The sequence below is a fragment of the Vitis vinifera genome, chromosome 11 (genome assembly GCF_030704535.1).
Source record: "Vitis vinifera cultivar Pinot Noir 40024 chromosome 11, ASM3070453v1".
Taxonomy (NCBI): Eukaryota; Viridiplantae; Streptophyta; class Magnoliopsida; order Vitales; family Vitaceae; genus Vitis; species Vitis vinifera.
This window is the reverse complement of record NC_081815.1, coordinates 664,655-687,918: the sequence shown is the minus strand read 5'-3', so window position 1 is coordinate 687,918 and position 23,264 is coordinate 664,655. Positions and strand designations below refer to the sequence as shown.

General features: G+C 34.1%; 3 protein-coding genes across 4 annotated transcripts; 2 read left to right on the top strand and 1 right to left on the bottom strand.

Annotated features, from left to right (window-relative positions):
- Nucleotides 1-1,704: 1,704 nt before the first annotated feature.
- LOC100254231 (protein TIFY 10A) lies at nt 1,705-4,288 on the top strand. Its single transcript, XM_002277121.4, has 5 exons — nt 1,705-2,281; nt 2,724-2,916; nt 3,001-3,272; nt 3,383-3,440; nt 3,920-4,288. The coding sequence occupies exons 1-5, from the start codon at nt 2,104-2,106 to the stop codon at nt 4,023-4,025; spliced, it is 807 nt and encodes a 268-aa protein (XP_002277157.1). The 5' UTR covers nt 1,705-2,103; the 3' UTR covers nt 4,026-4,288.
- Nucleotides 4,289-10,904: 6,616 nt separating this feature from the next.
- LOC100259344 (oligouridylate-binding protein 1) lies at nt 10,905-18,370 on the top strand. Of its 2 annotated transcripts, none has more exons than XM_010657795.3 (12): nt 10,905-11,199; nt 12,199-12,260; nt 12,607-12,709; nt 12,964-13,040; nt 13,110-13,171; nt 13,281-13,368; nt 13,473-13,548; nt 13,638-13,668; nt 14,571-14,690; nt 15,150-15,235; nt 17,139-17,312; nt 17,788-18,370. In XM_010657795.3, exons 1-12 carry the CDS (start codon nt 11,095-11,097, stop codon nt 18,070-18,072), a joined length of 1,269 nt encoding a protein of 422 aa, XP_010656097.1. In that variant the 5' UTR covers nt 10,905-11,094; the 3' UTR covers nt 18,073-18,370. The 2 variants fall into 2 exon arrangements, with proteins under 2 accessions (XP_010656097.1, XP_010656098.1); XM_010657796.3 differs by having other exon boundaries at nt 10,906-11,199; nt 15,153-15,235.
- Nucleotides 18,371-20,020: 1,650 nt separating this feature from the next.
- Nucleotides 20,021-21,201, bottom strand: LOC100264520 (FCS-Like Zinc finger 14). The gene is made up of 2 exons (XM_002276786.5): nt 20,477-21,201; nt 20,021-20,375 (listed from the first exon to the last, which is right to left on the bottom strand). Exons 1-2 carry the CDS (start codon nt 21,022-21,024, stop codon nt 20,216-20,218), a joined length of 708 nt encoding a protein of 235 aa, XP_002276822.1. The 5' UTR covers nt 21,025-21,201; the 3' UTR covers nt 20,021-20,215.
- Between the last annotated feature and the right edge of the window lie 2,063 nt (nt 21,202-23,264).

The following is a 23,264-nucleotide window of genomic DNA, read 5'->3' as shown; positions in this document are numbered from 1 at the left end:
TAGGGGCTAGGACCAAGTCCACCACTCCACGATACCACATGGCATCCTCTCAAACCAGACCTTGATATCGCCTTTATACCACATAATGCGATCATCACGTTGCTCCGCCGCCCCATTATACCAAATTTATTATGGGTATTTTTGTTTATATGATCAAACTCGTATATGATTGCCGTAATAAGGCAAACACGCCTTATGATTGATTTAGTGGTACCATCATGGTATTTTCCATCAGTTGTTGATTGTAACGTGCCACCAACCTCTTCCTTTGAAGATATATGTGTGAATGTGGGAATATCAGCTGCACCGCTTTCATTTCTTCCTTGTGATTTAGGTGGTCATGTTTGGCAATTTTATTTTCAAAACAGGTTTATTCAAGAAAACAATTTTATTATAATTTATTTTTAACATAAACTATTCTTTAAATGAGATATTTGATAAAACCTTTAAAATATTTTTAAAATTTTAAAAATTATTTGTGGTGATTTTTTTTGATAAAAAACCTATTAAAGATTTGTTAGACAATGATTTTAAAAAATATTTTAATTTAAAAAATAATAGATGTTTGACAAAAATTTATAAATCAATTTTACAAATCTAAAAATTCATCAATAATAATATTATTTTTTTTAATAATTGCTTGTGCATGAAAAATGTGATATATATTATAGATGCGAATATTAATATTAATTTTACTTCAGTCTTTTCGGAAGTTGTCTCTCACTTTTTTCTTTTAGAAAATTGTGCTTGTTTCAAAAATCATGTGGTCAGAATAGTCGGAGAGAGATAAGTCACTCAAAACATGCCGTGTTGTTTGCTTAATGAAATTAAGCATAACAGTCAATTTCCAAATTCAAAGTTTGGTTGCTTCCTATTCATAAAAAAGAAACAAAATTAAAACTATCTAATATATTTAATAATTATATAAATTAAAATCATAATTTTAAAATATTTATATGGTACATTTAGAGTATAACAAAAAAAATATTATTAAAGTGAGATTTAAAAGACAAAAATTGTAAATAAATAAATGAAGGAAACCATTTTTTTTAATAAATATTGAATAAGTATGAAGAAGAAATAATTTGAAATAAAAGTGTGGAAAAACCACCGAAGTTGGAGTTGGAGTTGGGTAGAGTTGTAATTTTTGGAAAATGGAAGGCTGTTTCTTTAGGAAGACACATCAATGCAGACACGCAGATCACGTGCTTCATGCCATGCCCTTTAATAACACGTCAGCCGTCGCCCGTGACTTTTAAACATATCCTCTCACTTTCCAATTCTCAAACGCACCACAACCGCGACTCCCACAGTAAATACCAAAATAATATTTGAAATTTAAAAATTGAAAAAGACCCCACCCCAACGTCACAATCACCAGGAAAATATTCGACCCACCACCCATTGCATTCCGCCACGTGTTCATTCCCAACCTCTCCCGCGTTTCCCACACGGGTGCGACCAGTTTAATTAAAAATTCTCAAAATAATTTTTTTTTAGAAAAAAAAATCAACAAAATTATCTGTACTTTACCGACTTCACGAAAAAGAAAGCGCCCATGTGCGAGTGAGGGAGTAGAAATCGACACGCGGAAGGTACACCAACTTGCGTCATCCACGTGTCTCACGATCCTTGGTTGAAGGGCGTTCGTTTTCTGTACGCCTTTGTGTGAAAAGAAGCGCACGGAACGCAACGTCGTGAGGCGGTCACGGCGTTGATGAGGGGTAGTCTGGGAAGTTGGAAAATGGAAAGAACACGTGTTTGGAATTTGGGGATAAAAAAATTAGAAAAAAAAAATGGAGAACTAGTCGGGTGGAAGGAAGGTGCGAGGAACAAGGCAGAAAAGCCCCATATATTCCTCGTGCTTTTAAAGTCTTTTTGCGAACACAGAGAAAAAGAAAGAGATAAGGGTCTGTAGAGAGACAAAGACAGAGCGCAAGTTGGGCAGGGGTACATAGGAAAAAGGATTTCATTCAAGTACATAAAAGCTCGAACATCGAGAACTTCGATTCTGTGGAGCTTATAGCATATTTTCCTTGTTTAATCTTATTCACAATTAATTTTTCTGAATTCTAATCGGTTAACTAGTCGCCGTGAAGAAGAATGTCGAGCTCCTCGGATATTGCAGACTCCGGAAGGTTTACCGGGCAGAGAGCGCCGGCGAGGGGACCGGAGAAGTCGAGTTTCTCGCAGACGTGCAGTCTGTTGAGCCAATACATAAAAGAGAAGGGCACGTTTGGAGATCTGAGTCTCGGGATGACATGCAGTCTGGAAGGAAACGGTAGGTTCTCTTCTTTTCCTTAATTCTTCCTCCCTACTTTGTTTCTGAATTCTTCATTTGGTTTTTTTTTTTAATTTTTTCTTTTTGCGTTTTACCGCCTTATGTTGTTGATGCTTTCTCTAATGTTGCTTATTTAAACGGCGGAAGCCTGGAGTTTGATGTGTTGATGAAAAATCCCGAAACTTGTTCAGATCTGGAAATTTTATTATTCTTGATAAATTCTTGGAAGTTTGATTTTTTTTTTTCGTTTTTCTGTTTTTCGAAATGATGAAAAAAAAAGCACTTACTGGATCCAAAATGTTTCTTTTTATCTGAGAACGATATGGCAAATCACCGGTGTTCTTTGTTCATTTCCAGTGGTTGCTTACCCAAATTTTTGCTTTCGATTGAAGAAAAAGAAGTCTGATTCTGATGTTCAATTTGTTGTTTCGAAATGCTACAGGCACGCCCGAATCGCTCCGCCAGACAGCGACAACAACGACGATGAATTTATTTCCAATGACGGAAAGATCTGCTGGGGTTTCCGGCATTCCCGCCCGAAATATGAATCTTAAGTCCATGAATTTGTTCCCTCAACAAGCCGGTTTTGGTTCCTCTGTTTCTAAGGATGATGCCCCAAAGATAGTTAATTCCAGGTGAGCTCAACTGATTTCATTTGCTATACAATTCTACAATTCTACTTTCCTTTCTTTTACTGATTATTATTTGTTTTATGCCAGTGTAAAGAAGTCCGGAAACGTGGAGCCCCAAACAGCTCAAATGACTATTTTCTACGGTGGCCAAGTGATCGTGTTCAATGATTTTCCGGCGGACAAGGCAAAGGAAGTCATGCGCTTAGCTGGCATGGGAAGCTCCCCAGTCCCATCTACAACAGTCAAAAATCCAATTGATGCCGGCGGCATGGCTCCCTCCAACCCCAACGTTGTTCCTAATTTCGCAAACAGTTTGATCCAAGAGCGCATCCAAAGACCGGCTCAACCAGTTGCTTGTGGTAATCCTTTTGGTCCCCTACAGTTTCTTTATTGATAATCGGAAAAGATTGAAGCTAAAGAGCGTTATGTATACCATGTTTTTGATAAAGGTCCTTCTTTTCTATTGCAGAACTACCAATTGCAAGGAAAGCTTCCCTCCACAGGTTCTTGGAGAAGAGAAAAGATAGGTAGGCATTCAGAAACAATTAAAGGAACTCATTACTAGAAAAATATTTTCTGTTGCCATTTGTTTGTGTAAATCAAGGTTTGCACATGTACCCCACCCATGTAGTCCACAAATCATCTAGGTGATTGGTCTTTTCTCCCCTTTCCCTTTATTTTCCCCCCTTTATACTTGTTTGGCTTTTGGGAAAATTGTTGATTGAGTGGTTGTGCTTGATGATGACCAGGTCTCAATGGTAGTTGGTAATGGGGATCGGGTAGCTCTAGGTTTCCACCCCTGAGGAGTGATCCTCTACACCATTGTACTCTCTCGTCAATATAGAAAAAAAGAAAAAGAAACAAGAGAGAGGCTTTTATGATCAAAATTTATGTTCTTCTGCATATTGCAGACTCGCTGCTATATTTACACAAACTGTCGGCAACAATCATTACATTTTTCCCTTCACTTTATTGATCTTGTGTCTTTCTCGTTGCAATTTTACAGGATCACAGCAAGAGCACCATACAATATAAGCAACTCTCCTGCAGGTCCTCACAAACCTGCTGAAAGCAAGTCATGGCTGGGCTTGGCTGCCAAATCTCCAAAGTAGTTTCAGCCCCAGTTATAATCACTTAAATTTTGTTTCTTTTGGCTTATAAATTATGTAGCTATTTATGTTCCTAGTGTTTTTTTCAACTCCATCTGTTAGGGTTTTTTGGGCTTCATTCAGCCTCTTGTAGACCTACCTTAGATCTAAGTTCTAACACCCTATCAATCTTACTATTAGCTTCTGTAATTAACCTTAATGAGGATATGTCTCATTATTGATACTTTTGAATGAATCAAGCATTCCACTGTTGATTTTTTTGGGCATGTTTTCAAATCTTGTTACGGTACTCCCTGTCCTGATAAAGGCTGAGAAAAATGGGGCATATCAGATAAGTCTTATTAGTCCGTGTCTATTATTGTAGGTGTGAGTGTGTGACTGCTATCACATCATCCGTTATCTGTTTTCATGATTGTCCAATGGGGCTCAAATAATTGCCGTACACTATTTTGCCTCTTTACCCAACATGGGTTTGCTAAATTTGGGCACTATTCAAGTCTCACAATTCAAAATCTTAAAAAGGGATGGCAAGTTGTCAAGACATGAGCACTTCAAAGTTTGAAATAACTGAAAATAAGTGAAAATTTGACCTTCTATAACTATTCCAATTCCAAATTATTAAGGACACTTTCAACCTTCCATGTCGATCCTACCCCATTGAAGTGGTTTGAGTCGCGTCAACTCTATTCCAACCTTTCGGTTTGAGGTCCGTCAACTCTATTCTACCCTTGGCCTGATTATTTAAATTTATTTTCATCCCATGGACTTGTGGAGGGGTAGGAGAATTTTACATTTACATTTTCCCATTTTTATTTTTACCTTTTTTTGAAAAGTTAATTTATTTTGATACATAAACCCATTTTCATATTATAGTTTAAAAAAAAAATACTTACATTAAATTATATAAATATTTCTGATTTATTTCTATATATCTCAAACTTATCTTATGAAAATACATTCTTATTTGATTTCAAATTATTATCTTGTCTCAAACTAAAAATGAAACGAAAACTCAATTTCTACATCTATGGATTCTACTCATCTCGAATCAGACAAAACCATACCATTCTTAGCATCCTTAATTCATTTCAGACTTGTTCTTACTATCGGCCTAAGATTCATATTCAAATGGTCAATATAATGGACAAAAACTACCAAAATAGTTGACAATTCAACTCTCACTGACTTGATTTTTTTTTTTTCATTTTTTTAATCATTTAAAATAGAAAGAAATTTCAAATAATAAAAATCTAATCACGAGTCGCGAGTCACGCGTCACGCGCATTTGAAATTTTGTACGCGGCAATGCCTTTTTCTCGGTGAGCGGTAAAGCCTCCTTAAAAAAAAAATTGAAAGGGCCGTTCATAAGGAGCCTGCACCAGCACCACTCAAAAATGAAAATAAATAAATAAATAAAGGGAAAAATAATAATAAAGTCCACATGAACGACATGCCATAAAGCATTAAACGACAGGTGTGTGTGTAAGAAAGACTTTTATACTGTCACGTTGTTCATGTCTACAGACCTTTATTGTTATTTTGTATACAAAACAGACGCGTAAACATGTGGGGAATCCTCGAATATTTTATTGGCATCACATGCTGTGCCTGTGATTGACCCATTCTTCTCATCACTCTTTTTCCATGTACAAATAAATAATAATGTGGGTGGTGCTGGGCCCACATCATTTTTTAATTTTACTCATGGAAAAATCAAAAATCAAAACTCAAATGCCATATTTGATAATATTTTTAAAATAGTTAATAAAAAATAGTTTTTTTAGGATGGTTGTTCTAACGTTTCTTAATTATTTTTGGAAATAAAATCTTATTTAAAATTTTAAATATGAAAAACATTTTTTTTACTTATTGTTGCGCACTACATAATAAAATAGGTTTCAAATTATTATCTATTTTTCAATTTCTATTTTAAATAATTAAAAACATGTTAAATTTGTTATAAAAGATAATTTATTTTTAGTATAATTTTTTGAAAGAATTGTTTTTTATGGAAAGTTTATTAAATATATTTTAAAATTAAAAAAAAAATATTTTCAATAAGAATTATCAAATATATATATATATATATATATATATATACTTCTGGATTGGTTTTGGTAGGCGTTAATTTAGTTTGACCTGTTCTTCTCTAAATGCAAAACGACAGCGTTTCGGTTGTGGGCTTTGTGTTTATTGTTGAATGAGAATACCCAGATTCACTCTGCATGATGTGGGGAAATGGGAAGGAAATTTTCCTTTTTCTTTTTTAATTAATTTTAACTGTGAAGGACTTTTTTATTTTTAAATGATAAGTTGGATATAAAAAATTTATTTTTCTTAAATTTATTTTCTTATCTTACCTAAATAAAAATAAAAAATATCAAAAAATAAATTAGTTAATTGGTCATATAATCTATTGAAGAGTTATTTGAGGAGGATAAAAAACATTTCGTAATGCTTATAAATATAAAAATTAAGAATTTGATAAAATTTTAAATAATGTTTAAAGTTATTAACTTATTATTGAATTACATGTAGATTTTTATTTAAATTTTTTATATTGTATAATATACAAAATATTTTCAAAATAAATTCTTAAAAAATTACAATCATTAAAACATTTATTAATTTTTTTCTAAATTTAAAAATAATTTTGTTTTGTTATATAAAAAAAAAAGTTCCAATCAAGACTCATAGGCTGTACTTGATAATTTCTCTTAAAAATAGTTTTTTTATTCTTTAAAACAAAAAATAGATTTCTAACCTAAAAATAGGTTCTATAACCTTTGGACAAAAATGTTTTTTCAAAATTTGTTTTGAAAATAGGATTTTTTTAAAATAAATCAACTAATTGTTTTCCATTGTTATTTTATAAAATGTTATGAGCAATAATTAGAAAGATAGAAAACATTTTGAAAACTTTTACATTATATATGATAAATATAAATATATACAATATATTCATGGAAAATAAGCCAAAAAAAATTTATTTTCTAAAATTATGTTTGATTCTCAAAAAGTATTAACAAAAGAAAAAAAAATAAGAAAAATATTATTCTCATGTTTCGCATGACTATTAAAAATATGAGAGAAAGTAAAATATAATTAATTTATATATTTTAAAATGATTTAGTTTTTATATAATTAAAAAAGATAATCGAGTAAAAATATATATTTTTTTAATTTTTTAATTTATTTATTTTCCCTCAAATTTTATGGTACCAAGCATAAATAAAATATTGTTGTTATGTTACCTAAATATTGGCTTTATTTTTCTTATTTCCAAATTGAAATTTTCTTGAGCCACAGTGCACTGTCATGGAGTAGCATGGCAGAAAATGAAAGTGCACATGGGGTCAGGAACCTTGCACCAAAAAAGAAAGCTTTTGGGGTCTGAAAAATCATCCGAATAGTGCTTTTTTATGGGATTCGGACGCTTCTCTGTCTTCACAATGGCAGCATATATAGCCCAAATTTGAACAATCCAGTGAAAAAAAGTTAGATTATATGAACAAGCCTAGTACCCTAGCTCATGATCCTCTTCATGTGGGGGCTACCCTTCTGAGCTAATTCAGAGAACCAATGTGGAGAATAGCTCCAAGGCCAACTAAAGGGACATGACTACACATAAGTGTATATTCAGAGTAGGCAGGGAATGAAGGCAGACCTGAAAAGCACTTGTGCATGAACATGAAAAGCACAAGTGCATGAACAGTGAACACGACTTCTTATGGGTTTTTAGAAGTTAGTGGTTGTTTAAATGTGACTCTGCCGTGCCCTGGACCCTGGATGTGGGGGTTGGTGGGTTATAATCCATCATATCTGCTTGTTTGCTTCCCCAGTCGACAAGCACTTTGGGTTGCGATAGACACTCGGTGGAGGACACCCCACATCATACCTGCCAAGTAATAGCCATGCTTGTTTCATTGGAAAGTATGGTGTTATTGAGGTAATGGTTTTAGCCATGCTCCTGGGAAAAATGAGCACGGGTGTGTGGATGAGGCTTCCAGGTTGAATGAACTTTTGAGAAGTAAAACACTTATTTTAAAATTCAATAACGGTTTCTATATCAAAGTTTTATATATAAAAGCAAGAAAGATATCGATTTTGCTTGGGAAACGTTTTAAAAACTAATCCTGAAAAACAATTTTTAAAAATTATTTTCTAATATTTTACTAAACATACAAGTGTTTCAAACTTAAAACACTTTTAGCCTCTTTTTATGATTTTAATTATGTTTTAAAAATAAATTTTATATACTTTGTTTTATTTCCAGTGATTCTTTATATTTATATAATTATTTTTTAAAATATTTTTTTTTAAATAAAAATAATTTAAAATATTAACTAAGAATACCATGTTTTTTGTTATTTAATTTTAAGAACAAAAATTTGTCTTCTATTTTCTTGTTATCAAACATATCTTATTATTAATTTTTATTTTGAAAAACAAAAATTATTTTAAAAAAACAGTCATCCAACAGTATCAATGTTTCTTGTGAAAACATTATTTTAACTTATGTAAAAAAAATTTTTTATATCTAATAACTTTTTTATGATATTAATATTATAATATAAAATTTACGATTTTGCCTTTAACTTCAACTTCTAATTAAAGTAAATAATATGAAATTATCTCAAACGGCTTCTAAGTTTTGGGATGTGTAGCTCGTGAGTGAGAATGAGTGTGGTGTTAAACCATACAAATATAATTAGTTCCACCTTATTAGCAATTAATTAATTTGCAGATGAGACGGTTAAATATTTTATCCTAACAAATCATCATTTCACTATGATAATTTTTGGAATTCTTGATAATATATAATTAAAAAGAATTTGGAATACTAATTGTTCAATAATCACTTCAAGTAATTTTCTAAAATTTTAAAATTATTTTTAAAAATTCGTTAAACAACTAATAAAATCGCTCCTAAATGAATTCAAAGTTTTGGAATCAAATCTCTTGACACACCCCACATGCAGTTGTTTAGAGCAATAAAACGATGTATTTTAATGTTATCTTATTTTGATTAAAATCCTGACACATCGTCTCGAATATTTTTACGTGAGCTTAATAAAACAGAGGAAACACCTTTTAGTGGTGTCTTTTTGACTTTACAAGCCATAATACCATGTTTCATGAGCAGCTTTTTTGGGTTAGCATATGAGCATAATAAATTAAGGGGAAAAATGAACATCAAAATTGTAAGACTTGCACTTCTGCTGTTTGCATAAGCCCGTGATACACATTTGACAAGTAACTTTCTAATTTTCTTGGAATTTATAACGTGGGTTCCGTAACTCGTGGGGAATAAATATTGTTAAAGACAGACTTGGACACGGGCTCTAAGATAAGGGATGGGATTTGACACATGACTTAACCGCTTATAGCCTAAGAGATTTCATGTCATATTAAAATACAGTTTGACCTAAAACAGTATTTGGGTTAAAGCATGGACAAAACGAGGGCGGAGAACTCGAGAAGGTCGTTGGAGAGTGATTCCTGTAAAAGTGCTTTTTTATCTGTACCAATTTTGCTTGTAATGCTCTCATCACTAAAGTGCTTTGATAATATATTATATAATAAAAAAAATTACCTATCAAGTAATTATTGAGGTACTTCAAGCGATTCTTCATATTTTCAAAATTATTTTCAAAAATTTGTTAAATACCTCATTTTTGTAAGAAGATGCTTCCACCCATTAGGAGCACTTGACAACTAATTCCAATATCTAAGATAGTCGTCTGCAAGAAGAAGCCCAATATGGGATATAGTTCTTGGGCCAGAAGGCCTGGCCGTATCGAAACAACCAATTGGCCCATGACCTGATTTATTGGGCTCCTTGTTTTGAGGAGCACTTCAATTCACAGACAACCCCACTTACTGTAGCACCTCACGTAGGTTTTCCACTCACTCACCGGACAGTTTCATAACCGGCCCAATGAAATGTAATATTTTTTGGTGCCCAGTAGGCCCAAGAATCCTACATTTAAGATTGGGCCGGATTCAGTCAAATCTGCACCCCAATTACAATAACCCAATACTATGGTGGCCCCTAAATTAGGGATAGTGGCCCATTTCACAACCTGGACAGTATTGAATTGATGTAAATCTTTTAAAAGAAAAGGGGCTATGGGGACCATAGATTAAATTCATTCCATCCCTTTCATACTAATATAAACTACTCTTCAATGTAAGCATAATTAATCTTTCATAACCTAGGCCCACCAACCCAAACATCAATATGGCCATAATGTTTAAGAAGAAGATCAATAACCTTAAAAAATAATGACCCATACCCTTCAAGACAATCACTACAATTGTTTAAAATAAACGTTTATGGAAACAAAAGATGAACACTAGGGTTTGTTAGGAAATCTTTCTTAAAAATATTTTTTTATTTTTCAAAATAAAAATAGTTTTTAACTTAGAAAATGATATTTTCTAAACCTTAAAGAGAGAATAATTTTTGAGCAGAAGTTACTTTTTAAAAATAAATTTGAGGTGCTTTTTTCAAAGTCTTTTCTAGAAAATAAATAAAGAAAACTGTTTGTCAAATTGAAATTATTAAACAAAAAATTATTTATAAAAACATTTGGATACTGATTTTAAGACTCATTTTCTAAAATTATTTTTTGAGAATTATTTTTCAAAACATTGCAAAAGATACCCTTGTATAATGTTTTAGTTTCGACCCAAAACCGAAGGAAAATTGACTATAGTCTTGTTGGTAGATCCATCGGAATATGCTCTTTGATATTTTGGGCCTGGTCAAGCCCAGTACTTCGGCAGACTCCACCCTAAATCCAGATGGAGCCCAAGTAAGTGTTGAGGCCACTTTAGTTCAATGAATAAATCACTTTATTCTTCCAACAAGTTGACGGCCTTCGCAAATTCTGCTTCATTTCTTGTCTCAGTGTCTCTCTCTGCATTTTTCCATTTTGCCCTCGCTTTCGAGGGTTTTTTTTTTTTTTTTGAATTTTTTTCTTTTAAATTTTTTTATTTTTTATTTCTTCTCGCCGGAACCCTAACCCTAAATCTCGTCGGAGAAATCTTTGCCCGATCAGCGAAGATGCAGCAGCAGAGACTGAAACAGCAGCAACAAGCCTTGATACAGCAATCGCTTCTTCAGCAGCAGTCTCTGTACCACCACCCTGGTCTCTTGGCTCCTCCTCAGGTTCTTTTCTTCTCTCTCTGTTTTTTTTTTCCATTTCATTTCGTTTTGCATCAATCTACTTTCCGATTCTGTTGCTTGTGTTTTCAACTTTGTGTGTGATTCTGTGAGTTTGGTTTCGGAAGTGTCGCTGAAATTTTCGATTTTCACTTTGTAGGTGATGTTTGATGAGCGTTTTACCTAGCAGAATTTTGCAAATTTCTTTACTTTTAGCTCTGAATTAATTTCAAAGTGCCAACAAGCCTTTTTTTTTTTTTTTTTTGTTAACAACGTATTTTAGCTTCTGGAGTTTTGTTTATCTGACGATCTCTGTTGTCATTATTGAAAAATTTACAAAAAGGATGTTCCTTTTCTAGTACCAGTTTTTCAGATTATTGATTATTTCCATTATTATTTTTTGGAGTTTGAACAGAAATTTAGGGCTTCATTCTGGCTATTACTATTCACTACTAGTGGTTTTCAGAGTATTGGGAGCATGGGAGATAGGGGAATAGCTGACTGAGGGAATGGAACAGTTTACTTTGTCATCATTAAGCTACGGAAGCTGCTGTGTTTTGTAAAAGTAACAATGTTGCTAATCTAGGAGGATCGCTCTATTTTTTTAGTATACATTATTTTTCCCCCTCTAGCAATTGTTTGATTATGGCGCATAATTTCATACATTGGCAAGTATTCACCCTTTATCATCCCGCTTCTTGTTCCTGCCATTCATGTCTCTATAACTTCTGTTGAACAAGTTATGTGTGAAAACTGATTAGAAAAATGATTCATTAGGTAAATTTGGGACTTGTATCAGGTGTCTTTGAAATTTCTGTTTGAAAGGGAATAAATGCTTTTTCTTTGCTCTCGTTGGCCTAAAGTGCAATATTGTATTTTCTGGTTCAAGGTTTTCTTCATTACATGTGTCTTTATATATCTATGAAATGCTCTCAGTGAGTGTTGATATTTTATTTCTAGGATTTTTTTTTCTTCTTTCTATTTTTTCACATTTTTATTTTGCAGATAGAGCCTATCTTGAGTGGAAATCTGCCTCCTGGGTTTGATTCAAGTACATGCCGCAGTGTGTGAGTGTCATATAGACATTTTCTTCTTTTTTGATTCTTTTCGTGTGTTTTGGTTTCTTTTGCTCTTATTTTATGTTTATTCTTTCGTTTGTCAACACTTTTAATATTACATCCTTCTTAAGTAGAAGGATTGGATTTTAGACATGCTTTCCTAATTCCTATACAGAGACTTGCACAGACACACAACCATGCATTTCTTTTATTGGCATATGCTATCCTCCCTTTCATTTCCTATCTCAGAATATGTTCTGCAGCAAAGGCTTGTGTGTATGTATTCTTCTCATTAGTAGATTCCATTTCTCCTTTATCAGGATTTTTAAGCTTTTGTTTTTATCTATAATTGCAGGTATGTGGGTAATATCCACCCACAGGTTACAGAACCACTTCTTCAAGAGGTTTTCTCTAGTACTGGTCCCCTCGAAGGGTGCAAGCTCATTAGGAAAGAGAAGGTCAGTTTTCATTTTGCCGATTTCAGAAATCATCTTTTTGATGGATAAGCAATGACCAGTCATGCCATATACTATATGATCATAATAGCATCTGATGGTTCCTTCCATGTTGTGGGTTTTTCTGTTCGACCAATCTCAGCACCAATTTTTCTTGATTGCTGTTGTCATCAGCTTCCTAAGATTTTCTCCAATTTTCCGTGCTATTTGCTCATCTTACCATTGACATGTCTCCTCTTTTCCTTTCTCATATGCAGTCATCCTATGGTTTTGTCGATTACTTTGACCGGAGATCTGCTGCCCTTTCTATTGTGACTCTGAATGGAAGGCATCTGTAAGTAGAAATCCGATAGATTTCTAACTGACTTTTTCCACTCCTGTATCTTAACATGTTAGTTTGCAGGTTTGGTCAGCCAATCAAAGTTAATTGGGCATATGCTAGTAGTCAGAGAGAGGATACATCAGGTATATATATTTGTTTATTTTGGTACATTTTTTTCTGAAAATTGGTCCAGTAATTTCCCTGTTCCTTTTCATTACAAACTGATTATCAAACTTCATCTTTGGCATGCAGGTCATTACAATATTTTTGTTGGTGATCTTAGCCCTGAGGTTACAGATGCTACACTGTTTGCATGTTTCTCTGTTTATCCTAGCTGTTCGTAAGCTCCGTTTGCATGGCCTTTTTGTTTTCTTCTTTGAATTTGTGATTGATTAACTTTCCTTGTGTATGTTGAGACTAATTTGATCCGTGTTCTGGTATCAGAGATGCTAGGGTTATGTGGGATCAGAAAACTGGGCGTTCAAGGGGTTTTGGGTTTGTTTCTTTCCGGAACCAGCAGGTAATGAAATGGCTTTACTTGATTTTGTTTTGTTCCTTTTCATTTTTCCTCATTCATGTTATGATTCTGTCATTTTATCTTGTTTCCAGGAAGCCCAAAGTGCAATTAATGACTTAAATGGTATGCAAAATTCCATTGCTTTGCAGCTTCCCTTTTTGTTATTGAATTTTCTTGTTAAATTATGTACTGCTTTGACATAGCAGCATATGAAAAAACAGCTACAACTACAATTTGGAAGGAGCTGTGTTTTTTTTTTTGCAAGTATTGTTACTGGGATCTAAAGTATTGCTAAAGGTTAATCAATCATACTGGGTTAACTCTGCACTCGACATTCTTTATTTTACGGATTCTGTTATGAACCATAGTTACAGGAATGGATGGTGGATGAAAGTAAAGGAATGCAAAATGGAAGCTGAAAAACATGAGACTTGGAAAGGATATGGGATGGAATAGGCAATTTTCTAGGAAATCAAACTGGAATCATTGGGAGAGGAAATAGGTAATATAGTCGTGTGAGAAAGCAAAATGGAAAATTTAGGAGGTGGTACCTAGAAAAATGACTAAGGAAAGTAAGACAAGAAAAGCTGCATGTCCCATGGCAGTTTGGTTTACATGAAAATTTACAAGAATACAAGGCTCAACTTTTTCATAATGCATTGTCTTGTAGGAAATGCAGAAAAGGATTTTAGGGAAACAATTGCTTTCATGAAAATTGTTGTTGGTAGGGTCTACACTTTTCTACAACAGCCAAATGCACAATGAGTGTGAATTGGCTTCATTTTCCCTTTCCTTGACTTTTCTTGTTAATTAAATAAAGGTAGGGGTAAAACTAAGGAAATTAGTGTGAAATATTTATGAAACATGGATGAGGTACAGAACATACAAGGCTTTCTCCACAAGAATGCAATTTCCAATTTATGAGCATAGAATGCTTCAAAAGATGCAAATAGTATTTTCCTCTTAATTGCAATCTGCATGTGGGAAAACTATGCTTGCTTATCTGTCCTGATTTGCAATTACAGGAAGGTGGCTTGGAAGCAGACAGATTCGTTGTAATTGGGCAACAAAAGGTGCTGGAGGTAACGAGGACAAGCCAAATTCAGATGCCAAAAGTGTTGTGGAACTAACTAATGGAACATCTGGTGAGGTCATTTATGGAATACAAAGTTAAAAGTTGTGGTGGCTAAAGTTACTGTTCAAGATCTAATTTGTACAGTTTTCTTTAGTTTTTTTACTTTCATTATCACTATTTTTACTTTCATTATCACTATTCCTGTCCCTTTGGATTTTTTTTTTTTTTGTGTTCATAGAGTTCATCTTCTTCCTACATTTGACTATTGGTATGGTTCTTATATTTTTATCTGCTGTCATGGATCATGATACGTAATGTTTATTATTCTCTGTAATCAAGATGCTTTGAGAATGACAAACAAACTGTCCATTTTTTTGTTTTTCTGTTTTCTTCCTTAGGGCTCTAAACCAGTTTACTCTCTATGCCAAACTTGCTGGTTCTGCATTTGATATGGATGTCCGAGTTTGGAGCTTTACTTTACAACATTGTTATCATAGACCTTACAATCATAGTACTCTTTCTTGTGCAGAAGATGGGAAAGACAAGTCAAATGATGAAGCTCCAGAGAACAATCTTCAGTATACCACTGTTTATGTTGGCAATCTTGCTCCAGAGGCAAGGATTCTTCTCTTTTACTCATAGTCATGACAATATTAGTTATATTATATATATATATATATAACCATAAAGTGGTATAAGTATTATGTTGTCTTTGGATAAAGATTGAGGGCAAAACAGATAGGTTGGCCCATAACTAGGGAAACCCCATCTTATTTTAACACAATCAGAAATTATAAATAAATAAGTCTTAACTTTGTATTGAAATAATGAGTCAAAGTCTGCCTGATTTATGGGCTTTTGAAGAATTTATAACCCTAGAACAAGCTTGTTGGCTGCCATATTTCAGTTGTTGTAATGACTTAAATCATCCAATCAAACGCTGACGCAAGCCATTCTGTTGGCTCAGATCAGCCAAAAATAGCCTCAAAAGGGGTGTAAAATGGGTGGTCTATCACTGCCCAAATGGTGCTAAACAACAGTTAAAGGCTAATCTGGTAGTTCCCCCAGATGGAACCAAGACTCATAGGTCCATAGCTCAATCACTGCTTTCCTTCATCTTAAAGAACAGTGGCCGAGGTTCAATATCAAGTGCAGGAATTGCTGTTTCAGGGGCTTTTTTATCAGTAAAAAGAAGACTTTGATTCTCATATCATGTGTTGCTTGGAGAGCTATAATTCCTTCTAAACCATCCTGCTCCATAAGGAAGCTTTCTTGTGATGCCATGGATGGAGAAATTTCTTTCTTTTCCTTGCAGGTGGTACAAACTCCTTAGGTGCTTTTGTATACTCCCTGTATTTGGTGTCTCCTCTTTCTGTTTAATATATTTCTCTTTACCTATCAAAAAAAAAATTAGGAAACCCTAATTCGAACAATTATTGAAGCATTTAAATAAACTGAACACATTAAACTAAAAAGCATTCAACAGAGAACTAGTTAATTGTTGGATACAAATTTCAAACAAAGCAAACCTTTGAACTTTGTTTAATCATTGAAGGTGCATATGCATGACTGTTGCAAGTCCTGTGACTACCTCTTGCAGAAATGGGGGATAGAACTTATTTTGGAATCTCTGGTCAAATTAGAACTAATTCTGGATAATGATAGAACTTATTTGGAAGACATTGAAAGAGTCAAATTTAGAACGCTATTCCCTTTGCTTGAAAAAATTGAGGCAGTCAGAAGAAAATTTGGTGTTTTACATTTTATTGGTAGGTTTCTTTGAAAGGTAAATTTTCTACTTGACCAAATTAAGCTTTGTTCTGCTATCTTACCAGTAGCTAGGGCCTTCAAGAGGAAATCAAACTGAGAAAATTGAACTGGGAGAATAGGGAAGTCTTGTCACTTCCACCCCTGTATTGTACACTTCCATTTTCTTTCCTCTCTCACTGCTGCATGGCAAATTTTAGTGCCGCTGATAGTTTTATATTGTCTTTTATCCATTTTTTTTATAGGTAAATATTTTTTCCTTTTTTTTGGGTCCCCACTAGGACTGAAACCTAGTATTTCCCACAATCCCAACCAACCCCATAACCACTAGAGCCAGGCCTCAAGGGCATTGTCTTTTACCCTTTTTATTTTTCACCTAAACAAACACTAGCAAAAATTGAGCCTCTTTTTCTTCTCATTCTTTTTTCTCTCCATATTTCACTTTCTTGTGGATCAAATAGTGTGTGATTTAATAAATTTGATAATAGTGGAATCCACTCCTTCCAGCGATGTATTGCTGGTGGTGAGGTCAATTCTGTGCCTCTCTAATGACCACATTGAGTGCAGGACTATACATTTTTATTGCTGCACCTACCCATATATCCGAAAGAAAATTCATTCCATCCATACATATGACATCTTTCTTCTATTATTATTATTTTTATAATCAGAACACAACTATGGGCAGCTCTGAAGAATGTTTTGCAAAATTCTTTCTGCCATTAGCTTTCTTATTAACTTATAATTGCAGGTTACTTCAGTTGACCTCCACCGACATTTTCATGCACTTGGCGCTGGAGCTATTGAAGATGTTCGGGTGCAACGAGATAAAGGCTTTGGTTTTGTGAGATACAGTACCCATGCTGAAGCAGCTCTGGCTATTCAGATGGGAAATGCTCGGATTCTCTGTGGCAAACCAATTAAGGTTCATTCTTATGAAAGATTACCTTACTTCCTACTCCTTGCCCTGAGATTTTTTCTTATTCAGAAATGCCCCCAAAACTCTTGCTTTATACTTCCCAAAACTCAAGCTTTCAGTTCAACTTTCTGCATGGTGGATGTTGTTAGCTAAAATATTGTCCCATGTGCCTGGCAGAAAGGTTGCCCAAGATTGAGGCAAAAAACAACTCCATCTTTGTACATGGGTGGTTATAACCTTCCATCTTTCCACATGGGTGATTATAACCTTCTCTTTCTGGCTTATCCTCCAGTCCAAATGATATGTATATCGATCTAATTTGTACGCTACTAGTTGCTACTGCCTTCCTATTTTAATTTTTTCATGACACAACCTTGTTTTACCTTTGCAAAGTGCTGGCACCCGCTATTGAGTGTTGAAGCTTTGAAGATGTGATTGTGTGAATAACTGCTTGACTGGCCTATGTGTTTATGTTTTACAGTGCTCATGGGGCAGCAAACCTACTCCAGCAGGGACAAGCTCCACCCCTCTTCCCCCACCAGCTGCTCCACATATGCCTGGTATTTCAGCTGCTGACTTTGCAGCGTATGAGCGACAGATGGCATTGAGCAAAATGGGTGGTGCACAAGGCCTCATGCATCCGCAGGCTCAGCATGCCCTAAAGCAGACAGCCATGGGAATGGGTGCTGGTGGGAGTAGTCAGGCAATCTATGATGGTGGATTCCAGAATGCTGCAACAACCCAGCAACTCATGTACTACCAGTAGGTACAAGATGACAACTCCCATTATATACCTTGGCAGGCAGGAATTAAATCTTTGTTGAACTGTAGAACGCTTTGTTTTCTTTCTTCTTTACCCGTGTCATATACATTCTGCGTGCATGGAATTGTAACATACAATGTATTCCCGAGGGATGATCCCGCATTCAGGCTTTCTGTGAGGATGAGCATGTAGCATACAATGTATTCTGGGGGATGATCCCACCTGCAGGCTTTCTGTGCGGATGAGTGGCTACGGTTTCTGATGGGATCCTTTTCATTACCCACTATAGTTTTTCCTTCTACCGGTTTTCTTTTCCCTGTTACTGTTTCCGTTTCCAGAACAAATATCTCAAGACATGCATAACTGATTTCTTTTGGGCAGGTTTATCTTCATCTTGGACTTTGTTTTCTAGCTATGACAATTCAGAGTTTGGTTGACTGATATTGAAGAACCTATAAAACCAAGCCAATCAAAATCGATTAAACCGGTTTGGTTTTTAGCAACTATAAAGGTTTCTGGTCTATTAATCCATACAAATTATTTGAGGAGCAGACTCAGGATTAATTTCGTTTACCATTTCTAGGTTTGGGTAATGCATTTAGTCACCTTTACTTTGACATGCCGGCAAATTCCTATCCTCCATTCTTTTTTATTTATCATTTTTACTACCTTTCCTCTTGATGGTTCAGTGTTTTTATTTTTATATATTTTATTATAGTAATATATTATTATTTAATTATTTTTGAAATAGATATTTTTATTGTATCTTTTATTAAAAATTTTAAATGCATTTTGAACTTTAAATTTAAATTGATTTTAATTATTTTTAAAGCTAATTTGGATTGAAAGTCTGAACTAATTTAAATATAACTGATTATTTAGAATAAATTAATTCAATCTTAAACAATTTTGATTCGATTCAGTTTTAGTTCATGTAGATGGCGTTGGTTGGATTATTTTTTCCTCCAAAATCCTAGTTTTGGGTTGCAACCCAAGTAGAGTTCTCAAATTTCAACCCTACCAATCCTTGGTTTTCTTTTCTCTCTTCTTTAGTGTAAATCATGGATCTTTTTGCATTAATAGATTTCCGTGAGTGCGTATTCTAACAGAACTTATAAACCTGACAATCCCCTTTTGGCCTACAGTAATGATGCCTTGACCTTTATGTGGGCTAAAAGCTAAAAGCTAAAAGCATGGATAGTGGGCCTATTGCTGGAAAATAGATAAAAAAAAATGTGATAAGGATCACTAACAGTTATTATAGTAGTCTACGTGTTAAGGCCAGGCCATGGACCCTTTCCAGGTGTCAAAACAGTAAAAGTGGAATATAGCCAAAACCACAAAATAGGAAAGTGATTTTAGATTTTGTTTTTATCAATTTTCTCTGTGTTCTATGAATTTTGCATAAAATCCCAAGACACAAACAAACAAACTCAATGAATGCTCTGCAATGGTGGCCTGCAATAGACCAAAATTTTAAAGGTTTGTCTGAAGACTATTTTAGAAAATATCTTTTGTTCGTTAAAGTAGAAAACATTTCTCAAACTCAGAAGACATGATTTTTTTTTTTTTTTATAAAAAAAAATCTTTTGAAGACAAATTATTTATTTAATAAATTTGAAATGTTTTGAATTATTTTTTTATATAATATTTTAAACTCTTTATCAGATTGCAATAATAATACTCTTAAGTTCAAAGTTTTGCTATGTAATATCAAATGACATAAAAGATTTGATGTACTCTTACTAAAAGATCAATTAATCTTCGATGAAATAGTCAAAATTCAATCCCGACTCTTATGGAGAATAACTATTTTTCATAATCGGTTCCTTTATTTTGTTCTTAAAAGCGTTTTCAAACAAGGTCTTATTTTCGTCTTCCATTCAATGGACGAGGTCCATTTGTACAGTAATTTGCTTGCCACCAGAATATGAAACAGAAAAAAAAAAAGTCCAAGAATCTTGATTTCATTTTATTGATAAGGGCTTCTCTCTCCTTCACTAACCATTTATTTACATCTACAGATAGAAGAAATAGTTACAGCTTGAACTTGCAAAATCTTTTGTTTTTAACACATGGATGATTAATTCTCGTATGTTTAGATACTATTATTGCCGATGTGTGTCATCACCGTCTAGGTCCCAGCCTAAATTGCCAGAATCCCAGTTGAGAAAATCTGGCCTCTTGTGTAGGGAGAGCTAGAAACATCTGCTGATCTTGAAGCCTCAGATCTGCATTGCTCTTTCCTCTCGTCCATCACTATCTGCCTTGACCGGCACTCGTTGCTGCAGAATGCTTTTTCTCCTCTGTAAATCATAAAAGAAACGTCACCCATTAGCTCTATGATCGAATATTTCATTATCCCAACAACCCACACCCACATCGAAAAAAGGTAAAGTTGTTGTACCTGTACATGTATATGTCCTTTCCATGGAGGTTTTTCCTGCACAAGTGACATGAACTGAGAAAATCCGAGGTGGGAAACGCCTGCACGTCATTGGAAAACCTTGCCGGAGATTCATGTTTATGAAAGGCAGTTGTCTCATGTCCATCAAAGTAAACCCTAGTGAAGGATTTCTTGTTAGGCTTATGGCAAGTCACATACGTGTAATCCTCCAAACTGTCCATCTCCAATTCTCCAAAACCCACCTTCAACCTACCACAATTTTTACCGGAGGTCACCGGAACTGGACCTGACCGTCCCATATTGGTCCCGGAAACGGCGTACTTCGCCAGAATTTCACCCCTGCAGTTGCTGGATTTATCTAGTGCAGCTACAATTCCGAGTCCAACCCCACTAAAAAGGTCATAATTCTTTTGCCCTCGAGGGGACTGAATCTTCATGTCCAGAGGACTTCTAGGACTGGTGGCAACATCCAAAATCGCAGTACAATTGCCGGAAATCAATGATCCGGCAAGCTTTCCGATGGCTGGTCGGGAAGTCTTCCCCAACATGGCTGAGTTGGATCAAAATTGAATGAAGAAGTTGAGAACAGAGAGTGTTGTGATCTGGAAGAATTCTGAGATTATGGAGGTGGCTAAAAGCTCATCCACATATATGAATATATGATGGGAGTGGTTGGCCCTGGCCCATGGTATTGGAATTATATCGGGGATTATTTATTTGCCCAAAAAAAGTTACAAATAATTGAGTTTATTTTATTATTAAAACGGATTCCAAGACGATTTTATAAAACGTCACTTGTCAGTGGGCAATTTTAAAAAATGTCCATGTCCAAATGATTAGGATGTGACCCTCGCCGGCCGGGATCTGACCCACAAAAGATTCCGGCGACCGGCGAATGTGTACGTGTCCCGAAATGATTGATCACCATTGAATCACTGAAACCACTGAGTAGTAAACCCATTGAAAACACTGGGCCCATGTTTTTTGGCACCGAAAGCGATGGGCTCCTTACTGGGGCCGCCAACGGACTGAGGAAGTGGTTTTTATACATTTGCAATGACTATAATGCCCTTGATATTTAATCACTTATCCCCTTTGTTTCTTTTCTTCATTATTTAGGCAGGCATCTTTGAACTTTTTAATTTTTAGATTTTTATTACCTTTTTATTCAAATTTGTAATAAATGCTAAAATGGTGTATTTTCTGAGTTTTTTTTTTTTTTTTTTTCTAGAATGTATGAAAAAAAATTATAATAAAGGTTAAAAAAATAATGATCAAATTCAAAGAATATAATCAATTTACGAGGAACACGTAACTAATATACAAAAATATAAAAAAATACAAGAATATAATTATTATAACTAATATTCAAAGACTATATGGTCACGTAGAAACTTCCATGATAAGATAACTTTCTAATTTTACTTTTTAAGTACTTTATTATATCTTCAAAAATAGAATTTATTTTAATAATTGTCATCACCAAGATAACTTATACCCACCTGTCCCAAAAACTGTTTTCTATCCAAATCAATGATTCCTTTTCAATAATTACTACCTACAAAATGCATCAATTTGGGTTGGGAGAAGTGGAAGAAACAAAAATTAGATTTCATGAATTAATTAACTCATTTTCACAAATATATTGTAAGTATAATAATTTAATTTCAATATTTTGTGCCACAAAAAAAAAAAATTATCAAGGTGGTATCATATTGAAATTTTATGTCTTAATCACCTTTTTTTTTTCTTTTTATATTTCATAATATTTTCACATTCTTGTCATATTCTTAGTTTGATTTAAAGTAATTATAATTAAAAAAATTTATTAGTAAAGTCTTTGTTATTCCACACCGATAATGATCATTATCGACGATTTCTTTGGAATATTGTTGATACGTCAATAATTATCAATATTTTTACCGATATTTTAAGAGATTTTCTCATATTTCGGGAAGTGGTCAACACAGTCAGCTGAAGCAGTGTGGGTCTTATGGAACATTTATATTTTTTGCCGTTCCAACTGTCAACGTAGTCAATTGAAGCAACAACCCCATTTGAGAGTTTCAAGTTAACCATAAGAAAAAAACACCTTAAAGTTTAAGCACTTCAGCTCTAAAGAGAGCTTTTCCCAAAAATATTCCTACTTAAAAAAAAAAAATACTTTTTTCTGTTTTTTCTGTGTTTACTTCTTCCACTTAAAATTATGGCATAGGGGTATTTAAGTCATTCGATCATAAGTTCCCTTTCGCCCATTGATCATTATGGCTCCATGGAAACCAGGAGAGTCCATGTGTCAAGCAGAGATTCGCCGATTTCTTGGAGGCACGTGGGAACTACCTGGCGAGGGTGACATTCCCAATCGTCCACTCCTGGTGAGAGACAGAGAGAGGGCGTCAAGATAGTGACACCTTTCCTTAAAATTATTTGTATTTTCATATTTTTAAACAACAATGTGAGGTGTCAAGATGTTGACGCACCTTACCATTTCTTTAATGGTTGAAAATGATATCATCTTTGTCTTTTAGGGCTTGTTATTTGATCAAATTCACTGTAACGTGACCCACCTCCGTAGCCTCAATTATTTTCCTTTGACACCCACCCACAGGAAAGGAAATTGACATTTTACCTCCAAACTTCAAAAAGAAGAGAAAAAAAAAACCACTTTTCTTGTTTGGTTCTAGAGAAAGAGGAAGGCTGAGTTTGGATAATATTTTGTTTTTTATTTTAGTTAAGAGGTGATAGTCAGTTAAAAAGTTTAAATTGGTAATTTTATGTCATAAACGAA

Bases quoted from the DNA above. Each gene is read 5' to 3' on its own strand.
- LOC100254231 (XM_002277121.4), top strand. From the start codon at position 2,104: ATGTCGAGCTCCTCGGATATTGCAGACTCCGGAAGGTTTACCGGGCAG. The intron at 2,917-3,000 runs GTGAGCTCAACT...GTTTTATGCCAG, and splicing joins CCAAAGATAGTTAATTCCAG to TGTAAAGAAGTCCGGAAACG. The intron at 3,441-3,919 runs GTAGGCATTCAG...GCAATTTTACAG, and splicing joins TTGGAGAAGAGAAAAGATAG to GATCACAGCAAGAGCACCAT.
- LOC100259344 (XM_010657795.3), top strand. From the start codon at position 11,095: ATGCAGCAGCAGAGACTGAAACAGCAGCAACAAGCCTTGATACAGCAA. The intron at 13,041-13,109 runs GTAAGTAGAAAT...GTTAGTTTGCAG, and splicing joins ACTCTGAATGGAAGGCATCT to GTTTGGTCAGCCAATCAAAG. The intron at 13,172-13,280 runs GTATATATATTT...TTTGGCATGCAG, and splicing joins TCAGAGAGAGGATACATCAG to GTCATTACAATATTTTTGTT.
- LOC100264520 (XM_002276786.5), bottom strand. From the start codon at position 21,024: ATGTTGGGGAAGACTTCCCGACCAGCCATCGGAAAGCTTGCCGGATCA. The intron at 20,376-20,476 runs GTACAACAACTT...TATGATTTACAG, and splicing joins AAGGACATATACATGTACAG to AGGAGAAAAAGCATTCTGCA.